The following is a 25,853-nucleotide window of genomic DNA, read 5'->3' as shown; positions in this document are numbered from 1 at the left end:
AATTATTTTTCTTGTGTTAAATAGCTTTTAACTAAAATAGGCAGCACCACTGATGCGAGGTTAGTGGTAGCTTGTGAAATGTCCCATTTGATTGTTTTGCTAACACAAGTGATGGTAGCGTGCCAGATAATTTTGATATTGTCTTTGCATTTCCAGTATGACATGTTGATTTTGGTTGAATTTTCAGACAACCGTGACGGAATATACCATTTCAAAGATAGTACCCATTTCTTTTTCGCGACAGGAAATGGAAGAGAGGGGAATTAAAAAAATATATATATAACCAGCTATTGTACAACAATTGTTATTGTTGTGGTGGAAAAATAAAATATGTACATATGGTTTATATATACAAAACATTCCCATTGCAAATGCCAGTTTTACAAGAATGGCAAACATGGAGAGCCACAAAGTAGTCTGTACTGCTCACCTCATTCGTTCCTTGCTGGCAGGGATTGTATCATTGTCTTTCTTCCAGTATATAGCTGGGGGTGGCATCCCCACCACTCTGCATTCCAGCCTCACTGGGCTTCCCTCTGGGATTCCTGTGTTCTGCAGCTTCTCCAGGAACACTGGAGCTTTTTTCACCTCCTTTGCTGTAGGGACAGTTTAAATGTCTAATCCCAGAGAAGCTTGTGAGACACCCCAACAACACTTGGGAATATTAAATTCAATGATCTCGAGTTAATGTTGAGCACAGTGTACAGTTATACTTGTAATTGATCACTGTTGCTACACCACTCAACACAGAGGAAAAGAACTAAGCTTGACCCTGTAGACTGTGCATTCCATCTTTTTCATGCAGGGAAAAAGGCCCTAATATTTACCACTTTTGGTTACTATGTGCCTCTGAAGCATAATGCTGCCTGGTTACTACTGATGGGACTGATCGAAACATTTTTTTCTGTTCTATTTAAAAGACTCTTTTATATTGTTTGCTTGAGAATACAAAGTATAATTTGTATCAGCAAGATGAAAGATTGGGAAATAGGAATTTCCCTGCTACAGTACTGTCTGAAAGTTACAGATTTCAACAGGATGTCTTACCTACAACACTTAATTCCAGGCTAAAGGAGTTTTGTCCTGCTTTGTTGGTTGCAATACATGTGTAAGTTCCAGCATCACTCTGCATCAGAGGGTCGATAAGGAGTGAGTGAACTCCATTTTCTCTCACCAGCATTTTGTGGTTTAAGTCTGGAAGGATTGGTTTTCCATTGAGTAGCCACATCAGGTCAGGGTTTGGTAATCCGCTTACCTAGAAAAGTTTAGGAAATATATAACTAAAATATAGGAAATTAGTATCTTTTCTAATTTCTTTATTTTAAATACACAAAAAAAATGCTGCATCTATTTGCACATATAATTTTGTGAGTAGTAAACATAATGGTACAGTACATGAGTCGTAAAGTTGATCAAAGACATATACTGTATATTGGTGAGAGAGTTACACAAAGCAGTACAAGGTTTTGTTCTGGCCTGTACATATCAATCTTGAGGAGCTCACAAGTAAATGGGAGAACGTCTGTGTAAAGTTGTGAGGTAGTACCTTGCAGTCAAGCCTACAGAGTCTTCCTTCGTGAGCCACCATGTCCCCTGGGGCCTGTAGGAAATGAGGCCGGAAGAAGCGCTCTTCGACAGGCTCTCCCCTCTCCCCTTCCTGCGGACGGGAGCGCACCCTGAGAAGAACACCAGTTCCGGCTGGTTCAGTTTGCAAAAGCCCAGACTTGGAGTAGGCCTGCAATATGGGCATACTCACCTGGAAAGCCTCTGCCCGGTACCATGCAGTGACACATTCAGATCATTGCTCACCTTTGGGAATGAATAGCTGGTACTAGTCGACTGCGCACTGGACCAGTCTGTACAATCAAATGACCAGAACAGCTGATCCTTCCCTGCAGAATGTGAACATTCACAATATTAAGGTAGCAGCGGAGGACCCAGAGTTGCAATAAAAGGAGTACAATGGAAAAACCAGAAAAACTGTGACTTCAACAATTTTGTTTTGTCGTGCTAGTAAGTAGTAAGTAGATTTAAAGAAAAATGTATTATTTTAATACTGTAAATCTTGTGGTTTATTTTGATTACCGTAAAATGTTTTTCAGAACTTGGTAGGCCAATAGTTTCATGAAGAAATATATCTTTATGCTTGCCAACTGTAAAAAATGCAATGTGTCTTCAGTACTTAGATCATGACAGACAGGTATGGTATATTGTCTATTCTTTCCACATGATCATGAGAATAAAGGGGAACATGCTGCAATTATCAAAATCCACAAGGCCTTGACGTTAATATAGCATTTTAGAGATGCTTAACATAGTAAACTGTTCATTTTAAATGTTTCAGTAAATAAACTGTGTGAAGAAATTAGAGATACCTGTGGATTTGCAGCCATAATGGTATAATTGCCATCGTCATCATTAGTGGTAGTTGCAATGTGCAGAACACAGGTGCCGTCACCTTCTCGCTTCATCTTATAGTGCTCATTTTTCTTCGATATTTGCTTGCCATCCTTAAACCAGTAAACCTAATGGGAATAATGGAGAGGTTTTAAAAATGGTTGAACAGGCTGCCTCACAAACAATCAAGAAACCATAGTGCTGTATGCAGCTCAGATATTGTTGATTATTAACTTCTGAAAAGCTTTACTACAACAGAAGCATTGTCGTCTGCATAAACGGGTTCAACACAGTGGAAAGAGATACTCGCCTTTGGTACAGGTATCCCCACCACTTTACAGGTGAAGGACAAAGAAGCTCCCTCCATGACCCGGAAGTGCTTCAGCTTCTTGTCAAAAATAGGTGCTATGCATTTGCCTGTTGGAATTTCATCATGCTGTATCTCGTCATCAGATTCTTCCACTGGGGTACGTTCCAGTCGGAACTCAATCTCACTCATCAATCTCTGCTCAAAGCTAGAGACCTTATACTCCTGTAGGAAGAAGAGGAAATTGACATCTGCCCTAAAGTGCCCAGCATAATTGCCGTTCAGTCACACATCCTACGGTCTTTTGACAATGAATCCGGAGAACAAAAATTCACTGCGGAAGGAGGCATGATGGAAGATGCATGCTAAAGCAATGACAGAAACATTAAGTAGCAAGCTTTGGCTAAATGTTCACTACACTTGCAGACACACTGGCTCTTATAAGGCTGTTCTATCCAAATGAAAGTGGTTATTATTATGTAGAATTATTATGAAGTCATTTTTTCTCTCATGGGAAAGGTGAAAACGGTCGTGCGTGTGAAAGGTTGTTTGGCGACTGGTGATTTAGAATCTAGCGCTTTTCCAATGTTCGCTTTTGAAATCAAGGAATGCATTTAGAAGGTATTCCAGATGAAATGATGGCTTTGTGTTTTGAAATGGGGGTTCTGTTTAGGACTCAATTGAGTTTTATTTATGCAAAATCCTAGCAAATGGAAAATGCTGTCATGCTTGAGTCTTACCTCATGTGATTGCTCAATGCTTCACCATTAATGTATTTGATGATGGTTTAGTGCTCAGCAATTCATGAGGATTACAAGGATTTATTTTGTGTACACCAAACAGTGTTTATGCCCATGTACAGCAAACAGTGTTTGGGCCACTTTACAGGGTATAAACAAAAACACACAAAAAAAAGAGAAATACAATCAAAATAATACTAACCAGAAAAAAGACAGAGATATAAAAATATGGAAAATGGAAAAATGGCATAAACTATTTTCATAAAATGCATAAAAATGGCATAACTAAACATAAAAAATTGCATTAATTAATTCAAAGTCAAACTAAAAAGATATGTCTTGACTGTAGATTTTAAAAGAGTTTACTTTTCTCAGAGTGGCAGAGAGTGAGATCCAGGGTTATGGAGTGAGGCGGCTGAAAGTGCTCACCCTGAGAAGCTTGTACTGTACGTACCTACACGAAGGTACAGCTCAAAGATGTGCCTCAGCAGAGTACAGGCATTGCTTGATACATGGGAGTGTTTGTGAGGTGTAGTATTATGTTGTGAGGAGTTGGTGTGTAAGGCTTTAAAAGTTAAAAGTAAAATTTAGAAAGTACGTGAAAGTACTGAACATAAACATTTTATATATAAACATTTTATTGTAAACTACTCAACTGTTTTTTTTTTCTTTTTGAAAAGAGACTGGTAATGAATCCTTGAAGTTCTATGTGACACTGTAAAACGGCTATTGTTTTTGGAAGTTCTTTCTAAATACTGTACATCCCCATCTTTCAAATATCATAAATGTCTTAAACATAGTTTGCTTTCTTTCAATATCTTCAAGCTCAGTCCTCTAAGGATAAGAATACATTTGTGTTTTAATATTTTCTCTCCCCAAAAACTGCTTCTATAATTTAACTGTTTTTTTTTAAATATAAAGATGCACATACTGTATGAAACTGTGCTGTTATCAACATCCTATTTTGTCCTGAGCTTGTTAATTGAGTAATTTGTAAGACTGGTAAAATATGGTATTGAACTGTAGATGAAACATTGAAAGGCTGTACGCTTTAAAATATGTCTGAATAGGTACTGTAGGGAATTGGTACTTTAAAATACAGATTCAGTTTCTTTTCTAATTTGTACATTTTAGAACACTGGAAATTATGTAACATACACCATTAAGTACGTTTTATGAGAAGAAATTCAGGAAATGGTGGCTGTTGTGAAACAGGAGGTGACTGAAACCATAATCATATTTGGTGGTAGGATGGGAAGGAAGAACAAATACCTGTTTTAAAATATGTTCCCTTTTTAGTTAGCCATCATGATCATTTATTGTATTAAAACTGGGCTCATCTGAGAAAAAAAAACTTACTTCTTTACGGACACTAAGAAATGTAAAAGGCAAAAGAACTTTTGACAAAATCTAGCAATGACTACTGTAGCAATTTCTTTATGATCGTTTGTTGTTGCCAGCAACCTAAAACATTACAGTGCCACAAAATCTGTCCCCTTGTGAAAACTACAGTATGTGAGGCTCATACATGACAGCAATAACACATACTGTAATAATAGCTCAGCTCGAAGGAATCAGCACAAGCTGCCAGAACAGTTGCCATGCAAACAAGGTACAGAGCTAATATGCAGGCACGTAAGAGGAAGCCATAGGAAAAGAACAAATTCCAGATCGCAGTTTGCTGTAAGATAAATAGAAACAGACTGTATCCAGAATATAGTTTGTTGTCCATGCAGTCCGCTACAATGCTGTACTCCCGTGCTACATTCAGAGATAAAGAGACGTAGTTTCTCAAAAGCTGAAGAAAGATTTAAAAAATAATAATCAGGGTTAGGACTTAACCTGCTGTTTACCAAGTGTGTTGCGGGTTGATTCTATCATATATTTAAGATCCTGCAAGAGTACAAAACAAGTTTAAAATGATGAAAATGCAAAAGTGTGATGAAATGTTAAGAGAAGACTAGCTTTTAAAGTGACTGTTTAAAAAAGTACAGCCCAACTACATTTGGTCCATGTACAGCTAGACTGCCAAAAACAAAACACATACCAGGTGGCGGAATATTTTGTTTTCATCGTGCTTTTGAGGTTTACGGACCACTTTTTTTTAGCAAATGCCTGTTGCAATCATTTTAAAACTTAAAATGTTTTTATAAAACTTGAGAAACCGTAATACTTCACTTATAGGCCTACTTTCACAGCATTTTTGTTTCAGGGTTTGAATTAATCATACCAAGTATGGTGGATTGACTTGGACACAGACAGAATATTTACCTATTATTATTTACCTATTAGCATATACATTTTGATTATATCTCACAGGACATTTTCAACATGATTAACAATCCTGTGTTAAAGCACAGAACAAGTCTTTGCTATTGGTTTCCATATAATATATTAATAAAACACCATGTGTAAACCCTAAAATAAGACTCTGATAAACAGATAAAAGTACACTTTATATCACCTTTCCTCACAATCAAGTAGGGAACTTTCAAGAAGCTTTCAGGTTTTGTCAAACAATAATTGAATTTTAATTAAATATAACTGCATTACACAACTAGGTTAGTCTTAAGATTTTCCTTCAAGGTATAAACATATGGCTTGACAAAATACCCCTGGCTGTGCCCCAATACTGTTGTAGAGAAAATACGAAACTGGAACTTTCCACTTTCCAGCTCAGTGATAAATGGGATTATTTCTACCTACTTTCAGCTTTTCAAAAGAGCATTGTAACTGCTGTTGAAACTGGCTTGAAGCCAGTTTAAAAAAGTGGCTTTATATCTTTTTCTTTTTTTACAGTAAGACAGCTGACGTGACAAAGTTATATTATTTTAAATAATTAAGAAATGATACTGTAAATACATAGGAACCAATGTAAAGAGCAATGGGTGCACTTGTATGGTTTTCACTGTCATTTTTATACTCAAAAGATTTCTGGAGATAATTTGCATTTTGATTAAAATTTTGTTTAATGTAGATTTTTAAATGTATTAGTGTCAAAAAAGTAATTTGTTCCCGATTTCCCATTTTTGTGGGTGTTACTCAAGCTCTGATGGCATTTGTAAACAAGTAAGATGTTTTTGTATTTGAGTACATGTATCACTAATAAGATGTTAAGACTACCAAACAGTCCAAAACACTTGGTCTCTTCCCTGCTTTAGGGTGTCTCAATGATCCACATCTTGCAGGACACCTTTCTGTGTATTCTTAATGTCACACAGCCTTCTTCTCAAATGGGTAGAAATCATCTGACTGACAATTTAAACCATATAAATGGGACTTAGCTATTTATCCAAGTCCATCTATATCCATGTGTTTTATGGTACAAGTACATATTTCAGCATATCAAAGACCACAGACCACAATCATTTTGCCTTTAGTGCTTTTTAGAAAAAATATTTTCTGTCTCCTGTTCTCTAGCATCTTATAATATCAAAATACAGACTTTTTTATTGGGACACACCATTAACATATAGCACTTGGAAATTATGATCTGTTTCTGAACATTCTAACCACTGGCTAACCTGTCATATAAGTAAAATAATTATATTTAGCATTTGAATAAAAGCAAATGCTGTGTATTAGATTATTATACATTATTACAATACAAATTATTGTGATCAAGCGCTTTAAGTCAGTGAAAGCATCCGTGTAGCAAGAATTAGAGTTTTCTGTGGTGAAAATGAATGCACGGTGCCAAGATCAAGTAAATCAGTTCTCAGATTAGTGCAGGGTCAAAGAAGATTTCTACAGACAAAGAGAATAATAGTTGGGAAAACATTTTGGAAAATACCTGAGATGGAGAACATTCTTGTACCTCATCAAAGTTAAAGACTGTTGCAGCATTGTTTGGTCCAAGCAGTCTGCGGGCCATTTTTGCCTCATAAGTCAGCTTCTATCAGAGAGTAGGCATAAATATTGGAGTTTACCCTGTTTGTTTACAGTGTTATTGTTAGAGTCAGTCCGAAAACAAAGTACAAATTAGCCTGTACATTAATGTTCCTACAGTACTAGTTTCTTGGTCAAGGTCTGAACCGAGAAGTAGGTTATACAGTATACCCAAGATGAGAGAAAACTAAACTCTTATACTCACTGCCTTCTTTTGCAGACAGTCTGAAAGATAACAAACTTTTGTGCTTAAGAATTTGAAAATGTTTGGAATTTGAAAAGGCTTGCCTTCATATTGGCTTTTTATAGATGTGTAAAATGTTCATTATAAAACTAACAGTTCTTCTATATTTACATGTCAATTTATATATAAAGAAAGCAATGCCAAAAATACACCAAGCTCGCACCCTCTTTCAAGTGAACACGGAATGCACACCTGGAAAGGAAACAATATTTTAACCTTTGTTTTTTGCCAGAATATGTCTGCATGCATTTCTAACTTCACAGTCAATTAAAGCATTTTTGTGGTTCTTTTGAAGTCTATCAGAGAACTTGATAAGGACCTGGGATACACCAGGATATCCATAATACTTCGTGCCTACAAGCATGAATTTCCCAGACACCTGGACTCAGTTCAGGAATCCAACAGACCTCAGAGTCTGCAGAGTTTTTTTTCCCTTCGCTAATTCAACCTGAAGCCAACGTTTTTGCATTTTTTCATCCCACATATTAAATGCAATAAGCAGGTATCATGGCTTTTCATGTTAATTACTGTACGTTAAGAATTTAGAAATTTTGAGTATTTGAGATTTAGAGTATACAGTACAGTATATATATGAATTTTCTTCTTCTTTATTTCATATTTGTGAACTGCTTTGGGTGTACTTCCTGCTTTCTAGTTGAACAATGATACAGAAAATAGTTATTTGGTTTGAGAAAGGGGTGATTCAGCAGGTTCGATTGAAATGAAGAACAAAGTGCCGAAGGAAATGAATGTTGTGTGAGTCCAGGATAAAGTAGTGGACAGGAATCAGAAACAGTAAATACCTGTTGCCCATTTTGTGCTGCATCATCTTTAAACCGTAGTTTTTTCTCCAGGTCATGTAGGACTGCATCTTTGGTGTCCCGTATTTCGTCATCTGATACCGAGCGAGGGGACTTTGGATTCTTCTTTAGTATACCTTGTGGAGACCTAGGATATCAACAGAAAAAGTTGTTGATGGACAAACTGCAGCCATTAATGTTTTGTACACCCAATCTGACTAAAACGAACACTGTCATACAATTTAATGTGTGGTACTGTACGTTTCAGCGCTATTTAAATATTTGCATGTGCTTTGCAGATAAAAAAAACCCTTTGATAACATTAAAATATAAAAATAAACATTAAATAGTGTTCTAATTCAAGTGAAATCATGCAGAAGGTTTCAAGATGCTGTCAAATATTTATCCGCAACAATGCGTGAAAAGGAGAAACAGTCCCCAAATGATATATTTGTTGAATTTACTCTACCACTTCTCATTAAAGGATAGGTAGATAATTTTAATCCCTTTTGTGTTACATTTAAAAATTAGTTTTCTAACATATTCTTTTCTCTCTTAATTTGAAAGCAGTGGTTTACATACAGTGAAAATCCACTTTAAACTACACGGATATTGTCTGCTCAATATTTAAATATAAATGGACAAATTTAAAATGAGTTAAATCTGCTCCAGAGATGACAGAAATAGCTTGTCATCTCAAAATTGACATCAAAATCAAAATCAAAATTTCCATCGTGTGGAAAAACATTTCTTTATATATAATTTCTGTAAATAAGATGGTTTATTTTTTTGGTTTTAATTGTTTTAACTTTAACTGAGATTAAGTAAGAGGGTGAGAGATGGGTCTGTACAGGACAATACATGGTGCCATGCAGACATCTCAGACTGGAAGGAGCCCTGTCAATCTCGGCCCTTCAATCTGTGACACTGTGGCACTCACGCTGCAGGGGCACTCCTTGGCAGGCCCATGGCATTAGTTGGTGGAGAGGTGGGCAGCGATGGCAGGACGGAGCTGAGGAAGGCCACTGGATTCTGAATGGGGCTGGGAGTGGAGCTGCTGGGAGTCGGGGAGGGGGCATGGGGGGGGGACTGAGCACGAATGGCGAAAGCAGAGTAAAGGGGGGGAGGTGATGCCATAGGTCCAGTGGGACTGGTGGGCGATTGCAAGACCCTGGTTTGGAACAGCCATGGAGACGGCTGGAAATGGGGAGGGGTTGCAGGGGCTGGAGCAAAGACATCTTCGGCTGGGGGTTTTGGAGCCGCTTGGGTAGCCTGGGCCATGGCGTTCAGCATGGGGACGGGGGACTCCGTCGGGGAAAAGCCCCTGCCAGGAGGGAGGGTCTGAGCGGCAATGAACTGCTTGGGCCGGGCGTAGTTGAAGGTCTGAGGCAGGTTTGTGTTGGCGGAGGGGGCTGACTGTTGGAGGGGCAGGTGTGTGGAATTGATGACGTTCATGTTGGCCGGGGGCTCGGGGAAGGCTGGGGCGGGGTGGGACGCAGGCTCCAGATGGCGCGGGGTGACGCTCTCTTGCTGTTGCTCAAGCAGGACTTGGTTGTGGAGTAGCTGGAGCTGCACGGGGTCGCTGCACATGGAACAAAGGAGGAAATGCAAGAATGAGCATGAAAAACCAGAGCTAACATGCAATGCACAACAAGGGCACTGCCTGACCTGACAGAGATCATCTAGTATTTCATACATTCATGTTTAAAAGTCTCATGCCACAGAAGGAAACAAACAAAACCACAAATTAAACAAAAGTCATAATACTTTTCTGTCAAAGCAGATGGATCAAAATGACCACATTTAATCCACTACAGAATTAATATACAACATGATTACATTACAAAATTGCATCCAGTTTTAGAGGAGAGCTAAAGGAAAACACAAGAAGCATGGAAACACTTCAGGTAAATACCTCCATTCACTCTTGTATTTAGATTATGTCAGTTTATGCCGCTATATACATTTTGACTTTTTCCAGCATGCACATTCAGTTATCATAAGAGGAGCATAAACTTTGTGTAAAATACAGCTAATGTCTGAATGTGTGGTGATTTCCTTTTAGGCATTCATTTCTCCAACAAGAAGAACTGAAAACTGTGTTTGAAAAGACTTAAAACCCACTAACATTATTGCAAGTGCCACACGGAGTTAACCTTTTCATTTTCTTGTGGCTTTTTGTGTGAATTGGTGAAACTACTCAAAAGGTTTGGGCAACACTTTGAGGGAAAACTTTATACCTAATAATGAAGCTCATCTCTCAGTAAGACCTGCTGGACTGTAGCTATCCAGGACCGTGGTTGCCTATCCCTGAATTATCCAATACCCTACATGTTTGAATACAGTATATCCTAATAAAACTGGTACCATCAGCTTGAACTGATTGAAAGACACAAACCTCATTTTGATCCTTAAATGATGACTGTAGTGACTCCAAGGAACTTTGACCCTATTTCATATTTGATTAAAAACGTGGTTTGGGATATTTTGATAGTGGTAGAAATACAGTTTAATGAAACGAAACTGAGACTATGGAAATGTGAGTTTAAAACAGCACAAATAAGTAAGGCCTGAAATATATTTGGGAATGTATTTTATAGATGATGTTATACACCTGCACAAACTAGGTATTCCTAAACATCTTTGTTCAAACCCTTGCTTCAAGCCTATATACAATTCCCATTATTTCATATAGTGTCATTTTTATCTTTAAGGTGTGGATAACACTGTAGTCCAAATAGCAGCTTTTTATGTAATTGTATTTGTATACTAAATTAACTGTTTTTTATCATGTGGCATGAAATGTATTTCATCTTGAATAGCTACCAGCTAATCCTTAAAAGGCACAAACACCTGTGTAACCTGAAAGCCAGCTGTTAGGAAGCAATCCCTGTGGTTTTTTTGATTGATAATCCGTGACAAATCCACATGTTGTTCACTGAAGCTACTCTCTGGAGAATGGGGTGATGAAAACCTAACCATTGCTTACAGGGCCTACCTACGATTTAGTTTTAATTCCCGAGTCATAAATCCTCCCAGTAAACCTAATGCCCAGTGATACTGTCACAGCCTCGCAAAAGAATAATGACTATACAACTGCTCTCAACGCTACTAAACTCAGGATGAGGGAGTATGGAACAAGCAGCCCAGTCATGCTGATGAAGCTGACATCCTGGCGTCCTTCAAGAAACAGCTGGATGAGATCCATGAATCAATTAGTTACTAATGGACTAAACGGTTTCCTCTTGTATGTAACCATTCGTATGTTTTTATGTTACTGTTCATAAAATAACATTACTTATACAGTCAAATCTTTATGTACAGTTATGCTTAACTGATCTCAATAGAAAAGAGAAGCTGCAAACTAAATCTAAGCAGGAGCATTTTGATCACAGAAGGTGATCAGCAGAGTCCTGATGTTCATGTATAACTACAAAGGGGATGAGGATAGAAGCATTTAAGCACAGTAGGATGGACTAGCAGAGAGAAGCAATCAGCAGTAGGCTAGTAAGAAAGGAGGAGAGAGGGTGGCTGAAGATGCGGGTGAAGACTGAACATATGGTAGAAGGGAGCAGGGTGATAAAGAGAGCAATTGGACCAATCAGAAAGAGCAAAAATAAAATTAGGGAGTGCTTGTAGAATAATTAGTAATTAACTTAAAAGACTAAATTCAATAATTTAATGGTGGCTTCAGATTGTAATTACAATAATACAAGCAATTGAGGGGAGCCTTCAAGCTATACTCTCTATGATATCTTTCTACAATCAAAAACCACTTGATCTTAATCCTGAACTGAAATTAGTCTTTCCAATTGCTGTACACACAAGTCAGTGACTCCTGCAAACACAATGGTAAAAATGCAGTTTCTCCACACAGGCAAGGGGGTTAATCAAAACAATTAAAAACATAGTCAAAAAACATGGGCCACATTTCTTTGGTGAAGAATTCATTGAATTGGCCACCTGGCCACCAACCAACACCTTTTGAAATTTTGAACGAGCTCCTGTCCAGTGGAGTAAATCCAACTATGGACTACAACATTTCACTGCTGAGGGCAAATACTAATTCCAGCAGTTCCTGTAAGCAGTACTGTCGGACATTTTCTAATTTTCTGGCAGATTTCCAAGTAATTTCTAAACCTCTCATTTCATGGTGCATTGGAGTGACCATCAGTTCCCTTATCACTTTGCTGTTCTCTCTTTGCTCTTGGTAATATGCACCAAAATACATCTTTTTCAAGGGTGTGGTTATTGTAGTATATACTGTAGGATTAAAAATAATACAGCATGTACTGTATTTATAAGAACAAACTGTAATGCACATTCAGACAAGCTCTCACAACTGTAAAGCACTTCAACAAGCCATGGGGCACCTTTGCTTTCTTGGTGCCTTAAATGTTTCCCAATGTCAATGAGTCTTTCAGCATCAGTGCAGTGCATGTGCATTTTTCCATGTGAAATTAATGACTGCAGTGTTACTGTTTTTTTTGCTCAGTAATTATAGCTCTAGACTGAACAGATTGAAAAAATTATTATGACCAAAATTCTGAAAGACGTCTTGTAATGAAAGCTGTAATTAGGGGCTCTCTTTGCATATAACCTAAAATTTGCCTTAAACCATATCTGTCACCGTTAAAAGTTAGGCCTGAGCAATATTTTCAAAACTGGAGTAAATGTACTGTGGGTTGTGAAACCCTGATTGACAGTTTTTACAAGTAATATATTTATCTTGTTGTACTAAATCTATAAGCATATTTATGACATAGCCAGGGAATGGCATTGTTCAGGTTTTGTTTCTTACCTTTATACCCCTTTTCAAGGGGTATAATTACATAAATGTAATTCATAATTTCTTTTTTTAATCTCATAAATGACTGTCTTATACGTTTTACACCGACATTAATATGTTTTTTTTCCTTGTGCAGACCTCCAACAGTTCCACCACTTGTCCTAGTGACCCTGATATCTGATGGTTCCGAATCCAGATGAGCTGTCAACTACTTATGAAACCTGTCAATGAACTAATAATAGTTTATTTTCAACTGCAAATTTTCAGGTTGCTTGTAAAAGAATGCTGCAACCCTCAATAGCAATAAATCATTTTCTGATTATTGCTAGATAAAATCTATTTGTTGCCTTGCAATTCCTAGCAAATTAATAGCTGTAAGCAATAAAATAGTTGCAATTAATCAAATCATTAGTTCAATAAAGGGCTCAATTAAGTAGGAATGAAAAACGTCAGACACTGGGGTTACTAGGACCAGCATGGGGAAGACCTGCCATAGACATTAGAATAATAGCAGAATAATGCCGTAAGTTATAAAGCTATGCAAACAAACAAAACACTTTAGCTGACGTATAATTATTCTGTCAGGAGGGGTATAATCATCAGTAATGCTTCCCTCTAATTTTACCTGCAAAGCAAACACGAGGGGATCAAGGTGCAAGCTTGAGTGACCTTTCGCCTTAAGTGAAATCTGGATCACTCCACTGTCTTTTGTGCTTCATTAATAAGTCTAATACTTTGGTTCCAAAAGCACGGTCATCTGATTGGTAAAAAGCCAAAATAGGGCTAAGTCTTGTGTTGTATTATCCAAGAAACACAATATTTATGAGAAGGTCTTGGCTTTATAAAGACATAAAGAGAACTTTTCAACCATAGCAGATTTAATTACACAATGTGTTCAATATTCTGTCAGCTAAGGAAGGTTTTAAAGGGTTATAATAATGGAGTCTCAGTTGCACTCTTAGATAAACAAAATAGAATTTTCTTGAAAGTATGAACCTGAGCTCTGCTGATGAGATTGATTGATGTTTGAATTGGATTGTATTAATGCAATTAACACAATATTGCAATAATGCAATTAATGTATATTAGTGAATGTTCATAAAAATATGAATGACATGCTTAAAACTAAATATTGAAAATGTCTAATTATCTTGAATAGATTTCCCATGTGCGTCTGTAAAAGTCCAACCTGTGTTATAAATTGCTTTCTTTAGTGGAATAAATTACAATGATAATTAGTGTAATAGATGTCAGGTGAATTTCTTGGCTTTGTGAAAAAAGTCCTCTGAAAACACGAGTGAAAAAAATGGGAGGAAAATGAATCGGAGATCTCACATAGAAGCACTTAAATCAAAAGCTTTTCTATTTACTGTATTGTGCTATTTAGTGTTTATTATAGATGTTGATAAAATACACAAAATCCCAGAATATTCAAGGATAACTTTATGTTAACAAATTTCTAAAACAATTAATGATCGAGATAATGTGTGGCTTATTACCGCTGTCAGGTAGATATCGCACAATATATGTAGCTCTTTTCTGTACAGTTAGAAGTCTATACTTGACATTCCAAGTCTATAATTAAGATATTCAATGTATACATTTATAGTATGGTGCAATGTAAACAAATGTACCAACTATAAACCAGAGCAAGGACATTCAAGAATGATATTATGAAAGTAGCTGCTTTTCAAATATCCATATTAAGTTAAGACCTGTTGCAAACAAGAGGAGAACATTCAGCCAATGTAGCTTGTTCAGTTGCTAGTACTGTAGCTATACGATTAATATCTCATTTAGCTTGGAAGGAAAGAAACTGGAGTATGGGGTTCAACACCATGGCTAGGTGGAGTGTTCCATATTCCCACAACCCTTTGTGTAAAATGATTCCTGTTTCAGTTTTAAATGCTCTTCTCTGTTCTCATAAGTGGACTCTTCCATTTCTGTTTCCCATTTTACAAAAATGTCTTTTCCACATGTATGTAACACCCTTGCACTTGTCTACATTAAATGATATGTGCAAGGTGTTTGCCCAGTCCTGAAATTGTTCTAGATCTTTTTGATTTCTTGCTATTGCTCTTAGTTTGGTATCATCTGCACAGTTACTGTAGCTTGTTTGCTAACTGAATTAGAATCTGGATCATTACTATAAATTACAAGAGCAGTAGTTCATATACAAGAGATACTCTAGGAATTCCCTTACAGACTAATTTGAGCCTAATCCCTGTTTCTGTCCCCTGTTTCTAGCTTGTGAACCATTTCTTCATCAATTATGTGCAATACCTACAATGAAAACAGTCTGCACTTCGAGAATTAATCTTTTATGAGGTACTTTATCGAATTCTTTCTGAAAATCTAAATATACCTTCTTATACTGTATACCCTGACCATTGTCTTACAGTATATATAAATTATTGCAGATACATAGCTTGCTTTTGTGGATTCAAAAAATAACAGAGTACTGTATATTGTAGTTGTATATACAGTATGACCAAAATTTAGTAGTTGTATCATGTCATGATCCTTGAAAGGAACTGCAGCTGTCCTAAATGACTATTTTACATGCAGGGAAAAAGACTGAGTTATGTGAAACATTTTTTATTTTCAAAAATAAAGAATGTTTGTGAAACAGATAAAGGAGGTATACAGTACTTGTGTAGCCATGTGTCATCACTAAAAGGGCAATCTACTATCTGGTTTTCTTGTAATGTATTTCATATTCCGTGGTGGGTTTTGTCCCCTTTTTTCAAATATCCTTTGTCATTTAAAAAAACACTACAGGAAAAATAGTGGCAAAATTTAAAATGTCCAAAATCCATTTTCCAGTGGTGCTTCACACTAAGGACCATTTCATCGTACGGTCTTTTTGTGAAGCATTTTTATTTTTCTAAATGGTTATTTAGATTAACACTACAGGAATAACAACAGACAGTGGCTCAGCCCACACAGGTAGGCATAAATAGCTTTTTTAAGTCCATTAAAAGATTTGCTCTATACGCATGATTTGTGTGCAATTCAAATTCCTCTTCTGATACACCAAGGGCTTGGAAATCCAGAGCTGAATTTCCAACAATTCTGAACTTTTGTCCCTTGTGTGGGTCGTCATCAGTGCAGAAGTTGCAATATGACCCCTTTTTCTTTGGCCAGGTGCTCTAACAAGTAGCTTACAACTGAAGAATGCACTGATAATGACTAGCAAGTCAGAGACTCTAAATTCTCCCTGACACTGCTTGCTTAAATAGTTTAAGGCCATCATTAGTGTGAAATAAATCACAGGCTTGATTTTAAACGCTTTGAATAGATGTAAACTTATCAAAAGGCGGAGAGGCTTTATGTTTTATCTTTGTGTCTGTTTGAAATTCCTGCTTTGTGTGTCATGTCTCAGCCGAAAACCTTGTCTTATGTTTGAGCTGTATTGGGTCCAAAGAAAGTCAGCTTTATCTGTGAGTAAATAATGTCCAACAAATAAAAAAGTGCTTTTTTACAGTTGTTTATTGTGTTGAGAATATCCAGAACTTCGGCTCATTTTATACTCTTCATCTGCGTGGAGCAGGCTTTCTTCAGAAAACATACTGTATACTTCCCTCCAAAAGTAAATACCTTTATTCTTAGGTTTATGTGCTGGATGGAATAAACATTTTGCTTTCACAAATCATCATAAAACAATTCACTGCATTACTGTAATTGCAGATATTGCAATGACACAAAAAGCCTTCATCCAGTGGAAAACATTCAGCCTGTGGGAGAGCCCAGGATTTCAACATAAACTTCAATGAATTATTCATTTGTAATAGGCTGTAACAGTGCATGCATTAGCAAATTAAATAGTCATTTTCATTTTTTTTTCCTGATTGCACAGCATTTCAATGGTGACTCTGTGAAACATGGGACTGGGATTGTTATAAAAAATGATGGCATAACCTCCCACAAACTCACAAGCTTACTGTAAGTTTAAATACTGTAAGTCCTCCAGTATACGGACCTCAGCCAAGGCGACAGATGTTAAATTGCAAAAAGATATTTTCAAACAAAAATGTCGCACAGAGAACCACAGATGCAAACAGAAGACAAAGGACCTCCTGCACAGCAGGAGGAATGTAATTTGTTAATGCTTTTTAAAGATAAAAAGTACTTCTGATAAGAATTCAGCATCTCTTTTGGAAGGGCTTTGGGAGGCATATGCTCTTGCTATCTTTTACCAACTGCTTCTCTTAGAAGCTATTAGCTTGATAATGGGATCTGTCTTAACTAGCAGCTGTGTGATATAAAAAGACATGATCCACACTTTACAAATGGCAATGATAACAATACAGTGTCTAAATAATTCAATGTTGACAGACTAAAAAAACTGACACATTTGAATGAAGCTGATAGGAATATTCCTACAACAGAGATAGCCTGTAGCATATTCCCTGTTTTTGTCCTCACAGAGAAGTGAAGTAAAGTTCAGACCTAAAGGCCTGCCGTGCCACCCAGAATGTTATCTCTTACATCTCCTGTTTTTATTCTGTTATTTCTTTGTTTATGTAAAACTGAATTTGTGTTCTCAAATGCACATTAAAGCTATTTTGAGTGCACTAGAAACCACAGCCAGAAGGTTAATTTATGTGTTTAATGTAAGGATATTGTATTCTGCCTTAAAATATATTCTGAATATTCTTTTACATCATGCAGATTTTGTATTGAAATACCTTTTTCTAAAGGCACCTTGTTCTTCACAGTTAAACTGCATTAAAGTACACACCCAACACTCAGCTCATACTGTTATTTTAAATGCTTTAGCAGTGTGATTACTCTAAGCATCCATCCATTCTCCAACAGCTTCATCCAATTCAGAGTCAGGGGGGAACCAGAGACTTTCCTGACAACAAGCGCAAGGTGGGGTACACCCTGGATGGGACACCAGTCCATCGCAGGGCAGACACACAGACACAGGCATGCTCACACTCAACCCTAGGGCCAATGTTCCCAGAAGCCAGTTAATTTACAGTACCAGTATGTTTTTGGAATGTGAGAGGAAACTGATGCACCTGGAGGAAACCCCCGTGAACACGAGGAGAACATACAAAGCCCATGCCCCAAGATAGTGTCCCAAGAATTTATCCCAGGGCCCTAGTGCTATGAGGCAGTAATATTAACACTATGCCTCAGTGCTGCCCTCACGCTAAACAAATGGCATAAAGTCTTTTAGCATCCATAAGGTAATGTTATTAAAACAGTAACAAATATTATTCTGTTGTACATTGGAAAAAAAAGAACACTTTGATTCAAATTACACTTGTCCCCCAGCTGAGATCAGTTCATGTACTGTACATTTAGTGTTTTTACTTTCTTTTTTCTCCTCATGAAGTTCTCCCAATGTAAACTTATTGGAACAAGTGGGGGGGGTTGGGCAACTGTGAATTAGTCCCTTGAATTACAAATTTGTTAAATCCTAGATTCAACAGCTTTCAGACCAACCATAGTATTGAGTGGTTTATTAGGTTGGCAATTTGAAAAGAAATTTGATTTTAGCTGCCACGAGGATGAGATTATAAGAACCTTCTGACTAAAAGCTGAAGAGCTGGAGCTAGGACGATGATAGGTTGAAGGAAGAATGTAAAACAATGAATGATAGTAAGGGGTTTTCGGTACCCCTGTTTTTACATTTTTAGCCATGTTCTAGTATTAGTCATAGCTCTCAGAGCTTAGTTTTAAACTCTTTTACACATCTTTTCCATATGGGTAAACTGTTGGTGTGCTAGCGCTAGCTAAAGTCGATACAAAATAATGTTATTTTCAGTTGAAGAACAATTACATAAGCCAATAAATTAGATTTTCATCCATAGTGTTTTCCAAAGAGGAATAAACCATGGCAAGATCATTTGAAGGTAGATTTACTGGGATAGCAATCAAGACATCGAAACTGAAATGCCTTCAAAGCACAAAACAAGCCACAATTAAAAATGAAAAAATATGTAACTAAGTAAAAAGCTAATAATGAAGATGCCTTTCATATCTGTTTTCATAACCAAAAAACTTTCCCTAAGGATTTTATAGCATGGGAAATAAAAAGCTGACAACGCAAGAAATTACATGCAATCCTCTGTATGAATCAGGTTCTGGTTTTATCACTTATGTTATATGCAATAAAAATGATTAAATTCCATTCTGATGTTTTTTGATTATAACACTTATTTAAAATATCAAATCAATTAACTTTATTTTGCTATGTGAACTACTGTAGTACTACTGTAAGGCAATGCTGAGATCCTGGTGTCCTCTCTCATTTCTTTGACTGCCAAATAAAGATTCAGGCAGGCTCTGTTTTCATATTTAGCAAAATGTGCTCATACTGTACAAGAAAGAAGCCTTTCTACAGTATATAATTTATTACAGATACAGCACTGCTGTGAAAAGTGTACTGCAGAGCACAGATACTACAACAAAAGCCTCAACTCCACCAGCATGCCATTAATTCAAGACAGAGCGAGACATACAACATTTTTTGGTCTTATTTGGCAAATGCTGACAAAGAAAACTTGGCTTAAAGGCTGACATTTGACTGGACCTCTTAAACAAACAAATCACTACACACAGTGGGCTTTCTTGGAGTCTGTATGATTTGGCCTTATAGACCGGAACACTTTTTGTTGTACAGCTGTTAGAAAAATGTTGTTGTGTCTAAACTAAAATAATACTCCCTGTTTGTATGCCTGAAAAGGAGAGAAACAAACTGCTAAACTGGGCTCTTGATTCAGACAAAATATTGTCTTGCTAGAACAGTTTCAGTTGTGAGGTCAAAGTTTCATTAGTTTGGAACTTGAAGGAGAGTTTCTAGGAAGCAAGGCTGTCAGGACCTCAATTTCTATTTCTGGCTGTAGGAACATCTTTCCAAAAACAAGACTTTTCTTTTTGTTGTTTGTTTTTTAAAGTTTAGATGGTTACCATGCTAACACATTGAAATGTTATACATTGGGAGACCAGCATGGAAAACCTCTGAGAAATACATAAGATTGATATATAAATTGTGCCAAATAGAAGTATGATATTGTAGCCTTGAACTTTGCTCAGTTGTCAGATTTATTCAGGATTTGCATATCTGTAACTATGCACTATAAGGTGGATAAGGCCCAAGAAATTGGTTCATTTAATTACTGGGTACCCATCTGCTTATGCTAGCTTGCTTAAGGCGGACACAGAATTAAAGATAGAAATTCTGTGTGGATTACATTATCCTGTAATGGCATGTCATACTGGACACACCCTGCTACACTCTCTCCTTTTTACCTCAGCCATCAAGTAAGCAGTTGATCTCTATGTCCCAGTCTCTGGCGCCAGCCTCACAGTGGCTGTGTCTAGGCATTTGCAGGTGTTTTTGAATCTTTTCAGGCTCCACGCTTATAAGCTCCTTCTTCTGTAAAATTATTTGAAAATTTAATATACATTATTTCTTGGAGTGTTCCAGACAGATGTCTTGTCCTGGCCAACATAGACGGCACAGATTCACAAAAACCTCTAAGATTTTCCATAAAAGGGAAAAATGCAACAGAGACATATTGTCTGTGGTCTTACAGAAAGGGCATATATTGAAGAATACCATTCACCCGAATCTAAGAATGGAATGGTGCAAAAGTCAGCCATACTAATGAACCTCTCACTCAGACATATTTGGTATTGTCAAAACCCAGACAAAATAAAAATATTTTAAAAACGACATGTATATTAAAAATTATAGCAACAGCTGATTAGCATTTGTAAGTGGAACACATGCTCCAGTAGCTATAATTGAAATGGAGCATTAGAGATAATTTGTCCTTGACTTCAAGCCATTATTTCCTATTCCTACTGTTTTGACAGAGGTCCTTCCTGATTGTGACTGTCCAGTTAATGCCTTTAAGAAGCAGAAGAAATTAAATTCTATACTAAAGAAAGATGGATGTCTGGATATTGGAACACAGACCTTGACCTTTAAGTGTGAGAAACGTTGAAATAAACAGTGTGGTTAGGATATATCCTAACTGTACCATACTCATTACAGGGAAAAGGCAATCTGCCGTTAAGCAGAAAGAACCTTCACAGGCGGGAGATATCATGGGGATAAACGACAATGTGGCACTGATGTTATCCCAAAAGTGTAGCAAGGCTAGTCAAGAAAGTAAAAGAACAGGTAAAGGTTTATTCCAGGCTGCAAGAAAAAGAAGAGACACAACGTTTCGGCTGTTTAGCAGGTGTGTCACACACCTGAAGAAGGCTCCATAGCCAAAACGTTGTGTTTCTTTTCTTCTCTTTTCAGCATGGAATAAACCTTCAGCTGTTCCTTTGCATGCTGACGTAACTACCTACTTGAACTTAAGGAAATTAAGGAAGTGCTTAGGTTTTCTACTATGACCAGTATGAGGAGAGCACAGTTTGATTCATTGAGTTAAAACTCCTTGGAACAGCTTATTTCTCTTGGTCATGTAGCCTTGAAATAGACATGTGATGGCCATTTATACTTCTTCCAACCTTATGGATCCTGACAATAATGCACTATTACTAAAGCCCCTTCTTGCCAAGCATAGAATAAAAGTTTTAAGATCCCAAATACTCTTCTAAAGAGCTAAAACTTAAATGTTAAAACTGACTACTGGCTGGCAACTCACATGCATGCAAATATATTGAACACTGTCATGTAATAGCCTGCAGATGCGCAAGGGGCACTCCTTTTATATTTACCCTAAAATTTGTAATGCAATTGAGAACAGGTCCACATTTCAACAAGTGGATATCTGAGATTTCAATACATAGAACTTACACGTGCTGGGAAATGGGCTATGTACTCAGGTTGAACATTAACCACATAAAACAAATAAATGTGCTGTTTTAACCTTTTTGGTTAAGAATAGATCAAAGAAAAACAGTAATAAACCACCAGATCACAGGGAGCCAAAGCAAAATCTCAACAAGACAGCAATGAACCTTTACTCCATTGACCACCAAGAACTTCATCACTTGGAGTCAAAACTGAAGTCTCTGTGTCGACAATCTAGTTAACCTTCCTTGAGCATCTCTGCCTTATTTGCAAAGCTTCCTTATTACAGTATAAAGACTATGATGAGGACACAATATCCAGCAAGGCAGCAAATAGGGAAAAAGTCCTCTTCAGCCATTAGAGATCAGCAATATCATAAGAAAAGTGGTCTGAGAAATCTGTGGTAACATACTGTACTGTATTTCAGCTCCATTAATTGGAGGTACAGTACATGCTGAGTATCAAGTTGGGAAATTGCTTTTCAGCTCCATGAACGTTGCAGTGAAAAATGGAAGAGTTGGCACTACTGCTGTGCACACCCAAAGGGAAAACAAAAGACAGTTTCACTTAAACCAATTGGAATTTTTTTACTTGCTAGCCTTTATCCTCCTTCAAACGGTAAAATCCTGTCATAGTTTGTGACACTGAGTGCTCAATGGTGATGTGATTTTGGATGAATTTTGTAGGGCTCTTGTCATCATGATTGACTTCTTGCATGCAGACAACAGTGGGGAATTTTTAAAGAGAGGTTTTTCTAAATCCCTTGTCACCGATACAGTCATTATGAATAATGTGTCCTAATTGCCCCTAATGACTTCCTGAATCCGTTGCACTGAAGGAAAATAATATGCTTTCCATATGGTTCTCTTCAGGGGAAATGTGAAATTCTTATACTATCATAGGTCAATCACTGCTTGAAATGAAATATTAATTTCAGTTTATGTAAAATCTTGTACATTATTTTTCACATATGTTGTATAGATTGCTGTTTTGATTTTTAAAGACATAGCATGTTCAGGGTTTCTTGGCAAAACATGTCCTGCAGTTGGTTTTTTCCCCCCTGTGACTAATATATTGAGATATTTCAACATTGTTTCAGTTGCTGAATAAAAGCCAGACAAATCTGGACAAATGATTGTTCCACAATCATATCTGTGGAACAAAATATCTACATTGATTTTGATGAAGATTATAAGCCAACTAAACACATTTTAAACTATTTTTTAATTAAGTTTTAAAACTAAAGATGCAGTCATTATAAATGTACATAAACTGCACTTAATTTGTAAAGTTTTAAATAAAAAGTTTCCAACTATCCATTGTTTTTGTAAATTGATATCTGATTTTAACAAGTAGTTACGCCACATGATGGTCAAACGCAAACATGACAACAGTGGCATATGTATTTTATAAAAAAGGTTTAGTTAATTCTGAAAAAAATATCAACACCAACTACTTGAATTAACAAATGATGTGCCATCTGTCACAAACAATAGTTAAATAATTCTAGATTTATAAAAAAATTAGTAACTACGTATTACAAACTGGTGAGACAAAAGCAGTGCATATGAAGATGTGATCATACTGCCACATTATCAAGAAGTAACACTTGCGCTCAGTTGTTTTCATATTAAACCACATTCTCTGCTGTTCATTACTCAGGTACTAAAGTGGAAAATAGGACATTTATGTTTTCGTCGTAAGAAATTGAAAACATGGATATCCTTCTTGTTCCATTTTGAATTTCTGTTTCAAGTCAAGTGTAATACTTTTAGTGTGAAATTTCAACTGTATTTGTAAGTGGCAGTACATCAAAATGTGATGTAAGTTATTTTAAGATATTTCAACCTTTATACAGTATATTGTCTTGCTATTCCTTGTAATGATGGAAGCAGACATGAAGACTAGACCCCTGCCAATGAAATCATTTGCAAATGAGAAACAGATCCTGATTATTTGCAGTTACCAAGCCTCATCTAACAACAGGAGAGCAGGAAAGGAATATTTCAGACATGCAATAAGAAGGGCAGAACCTTCTAAATACCTACTATTCAGTCAGGACTAAAAACAAAACTTTTTTTGCTATACGTACTGTATTTACAATACTAGCTTTCTGCAAGATCCCTCATTTTTCTTTTCTTTTTAGTTGTTTTTTTCTTTAATTCTTTCTGATTTTGCACATATTCTTTAACTGTGCATTGTTATCAATCAATTAATTTCACAAATTGAAATATATTCCTGCTCTATATTTCTAAATCTCTGTCAAGCACAGTCTACAGATACTGTATATAGTTTTTTACCTGCTGTTTCAAAATTCAAATTTCTTTTACACCTCAGTGAAAGGGGATGGAGTTTGTGCATAGCACAGTATTTTTTAAACAGTCCTGAGATGCAGAAACAAAATTATATGTTGTTTCAAAAACAAACCAAGTCAAGTTCTTCAGAGTTCGATATTTATGTTAAGATGCTCAGTTGCTTTGGTTATAGTTTAAGAAACACTCCTTTTCTCAGTGGAAGTTACCATGAAAATATTGAAAAAAGTTGATGGAATAGCCAACGCACTGCAAGTGCATCTTAGCCGGCTTCACAAAGTACAACATCCTGAAACATCTGATCTACACATCTAGCACAATATATAATACAGTATATAGGACAACAGGGCACAGTTGTGCTGTGTAAACAGTCAATAAAAAAATAAATGCTTCTACAATTTATTCCATAAATCTGACAGACCAACATTTAGTATGCATCACCCAACAAGGATTGTGGAGTGGTATGATATATTTCACCTCAAATGTTTACTTAATAAATTGTAACACAATGTTTGTACTACTGTACATTGAAACTAGACAGCTCTTACATGACAAAACTGCAAAATAAGACCTTATTTGCTAAGGTTCTAACATTTTGAGTAAAATCTAAACCTACAAATATTTTAAAAAGGTTAAAAACTAGTCAGGCTTTTGACACACACCAACTTATTTGAATTTAGATTTGTACTTACTCAGGCCGCCAACATTAAATGCATATCATTCCTTTACAAGTGGTACTGTGGGGAATTTAAACAGCTGTGCTACCTTGCAGGGCTCAGTCCAGTACAGAAAAGAACACAGCTCTAGCTGAGTGGGTTTGTGTTGAAGGAGTACTATCGTTGTCCCTCCTACCTTAAATATTATTGCTTTTCTGCAGTCTCTATTGCTACTGTTAGGATAGCAGGAGAACTTCAAAATAAAAGCCTGAAGGCAGGACAGTAAGAGTCCTCTAACAGTCAGTCTTATGCACTTCAGCAGAAGTATTCTAGGAAGCCCTTGTGTAATGACTGGAGCCATTAAACAAGGCTTTCATAGAATGTGTTTTAATATATTAAAGACAAATGCAGAGTGGTACTTTGGCCTTTGGGAACAGACCAATTTGTAAGGCCCAGTGCTTGCTCCCCTGCTATTCTCGTAAACAGCTCTTTTTCCTGTATTTAACCATAGTTTACTGCCGTTCTCTACAGCTGTGTGGTTCTGTGAGAGAGCTCCCAAACATGTGTTTAACTGTCCCAAAAGGAGCTGACATTTAAAGGCCTGTTGTCTACAATGGGATCTATTGGTTTGGAATTTTTTTTTCAATAAATACGTTGTTTTCTACCACCCGATTAAAAAAAGCATATAAAGTACTGTCATGGTTCTGTTAAGTATGTCCTACATAAAAGCTGAAAGTAACATTTCATTGAATGGTAGTGTTTTCTGTTCTATTACTGTGTCCTAAGAAAAAGTCAAAGTGATCAATTCATTCTTTAATTCTGATTTTGTTAGCTTACCATGTAAACAAGTTAGAACACAACAATTCATTTTGGAAGACTAATAGAACTTTACACAATAAACTAATGTGTGAACAATGTCTTAAGTAAAGAAAGTTGATAACAAACAC

The 25,853-nt window shown here is 36.5% G+C and overlaps 1 protein-coding gene across 3 annotated transcripts in view; it reads right to left on the bottom strand.

The window, feature by feature from the left end:
- Positions 1–25,853, bottom strand: part of mypn (myopalladin) — a 64,904-nt gene that overhangs the window by 5,717 nt on the left and 33,334 nt on the right. For 2 of the 3 annotated variants that reach the window (XM_088635526.1, XM_088635524.1), the window contains exons 11-20: positions 9,317–9,958; positions 8,380–8,524; positions 7,238–7,339; positions 5,287–5,337; positions 2,708–2,929; positions 2,376–2,525; positions 1,810–1,892; positions 1,547–1,676; positions 1,048–1,255; positions 431–596 (exon numbers count right to left, since the gene is read on the bottom strand). In XM_088635526.1, the coding sequence (XP_088491652.1) occupies positions 431–596; positions 1,048–1,255; positions 1,547–1,676; positions 1,810–1,892; positions 2,376–2,525; positions 2,708–2,929; positions 5,287–5,337; positions 7,238–7,339; positions 8,380–8,524; positions 9,317–9,958 (1,899 nt within the window). The remainder of the gene's footprint in view (positions 1–430; positions 597–1,047; positions 1,256–1,546; positions 1,677–1,809; positions 1,893–2,375; positions 2,526–2,707; positions 2,930–5,286; positions 5,338–7,237; positions 7,340–8,379; positions 8,525–9,316; positions 9,959–25,853) is intronic. The other variant, XM_088635525.1, reaches the window with a different exon arrangement.

The sequence above is a fragment of the Lepisosteus platostomus genome, chromosome 6, assembly GCF_059453375.1.
Source record: "Lepisosteus platostomus isolate fLepPlt1 chromosome 6, fLepPlt1.hap1, whole genome shotgun sequence".
In the NCBI taxonomy this organism is placed as follows: Eukaryota; Metazoa; Chordata; class Actinopteri; order Semionotiformes; family Lepisosteidae; genus Lepisosteus; species Lepisosteus platostomus.
Note: the sequence above shows the minus strand (reverse complement) of the source record. Positions and strands in the feature narration are given on the sequence as shown.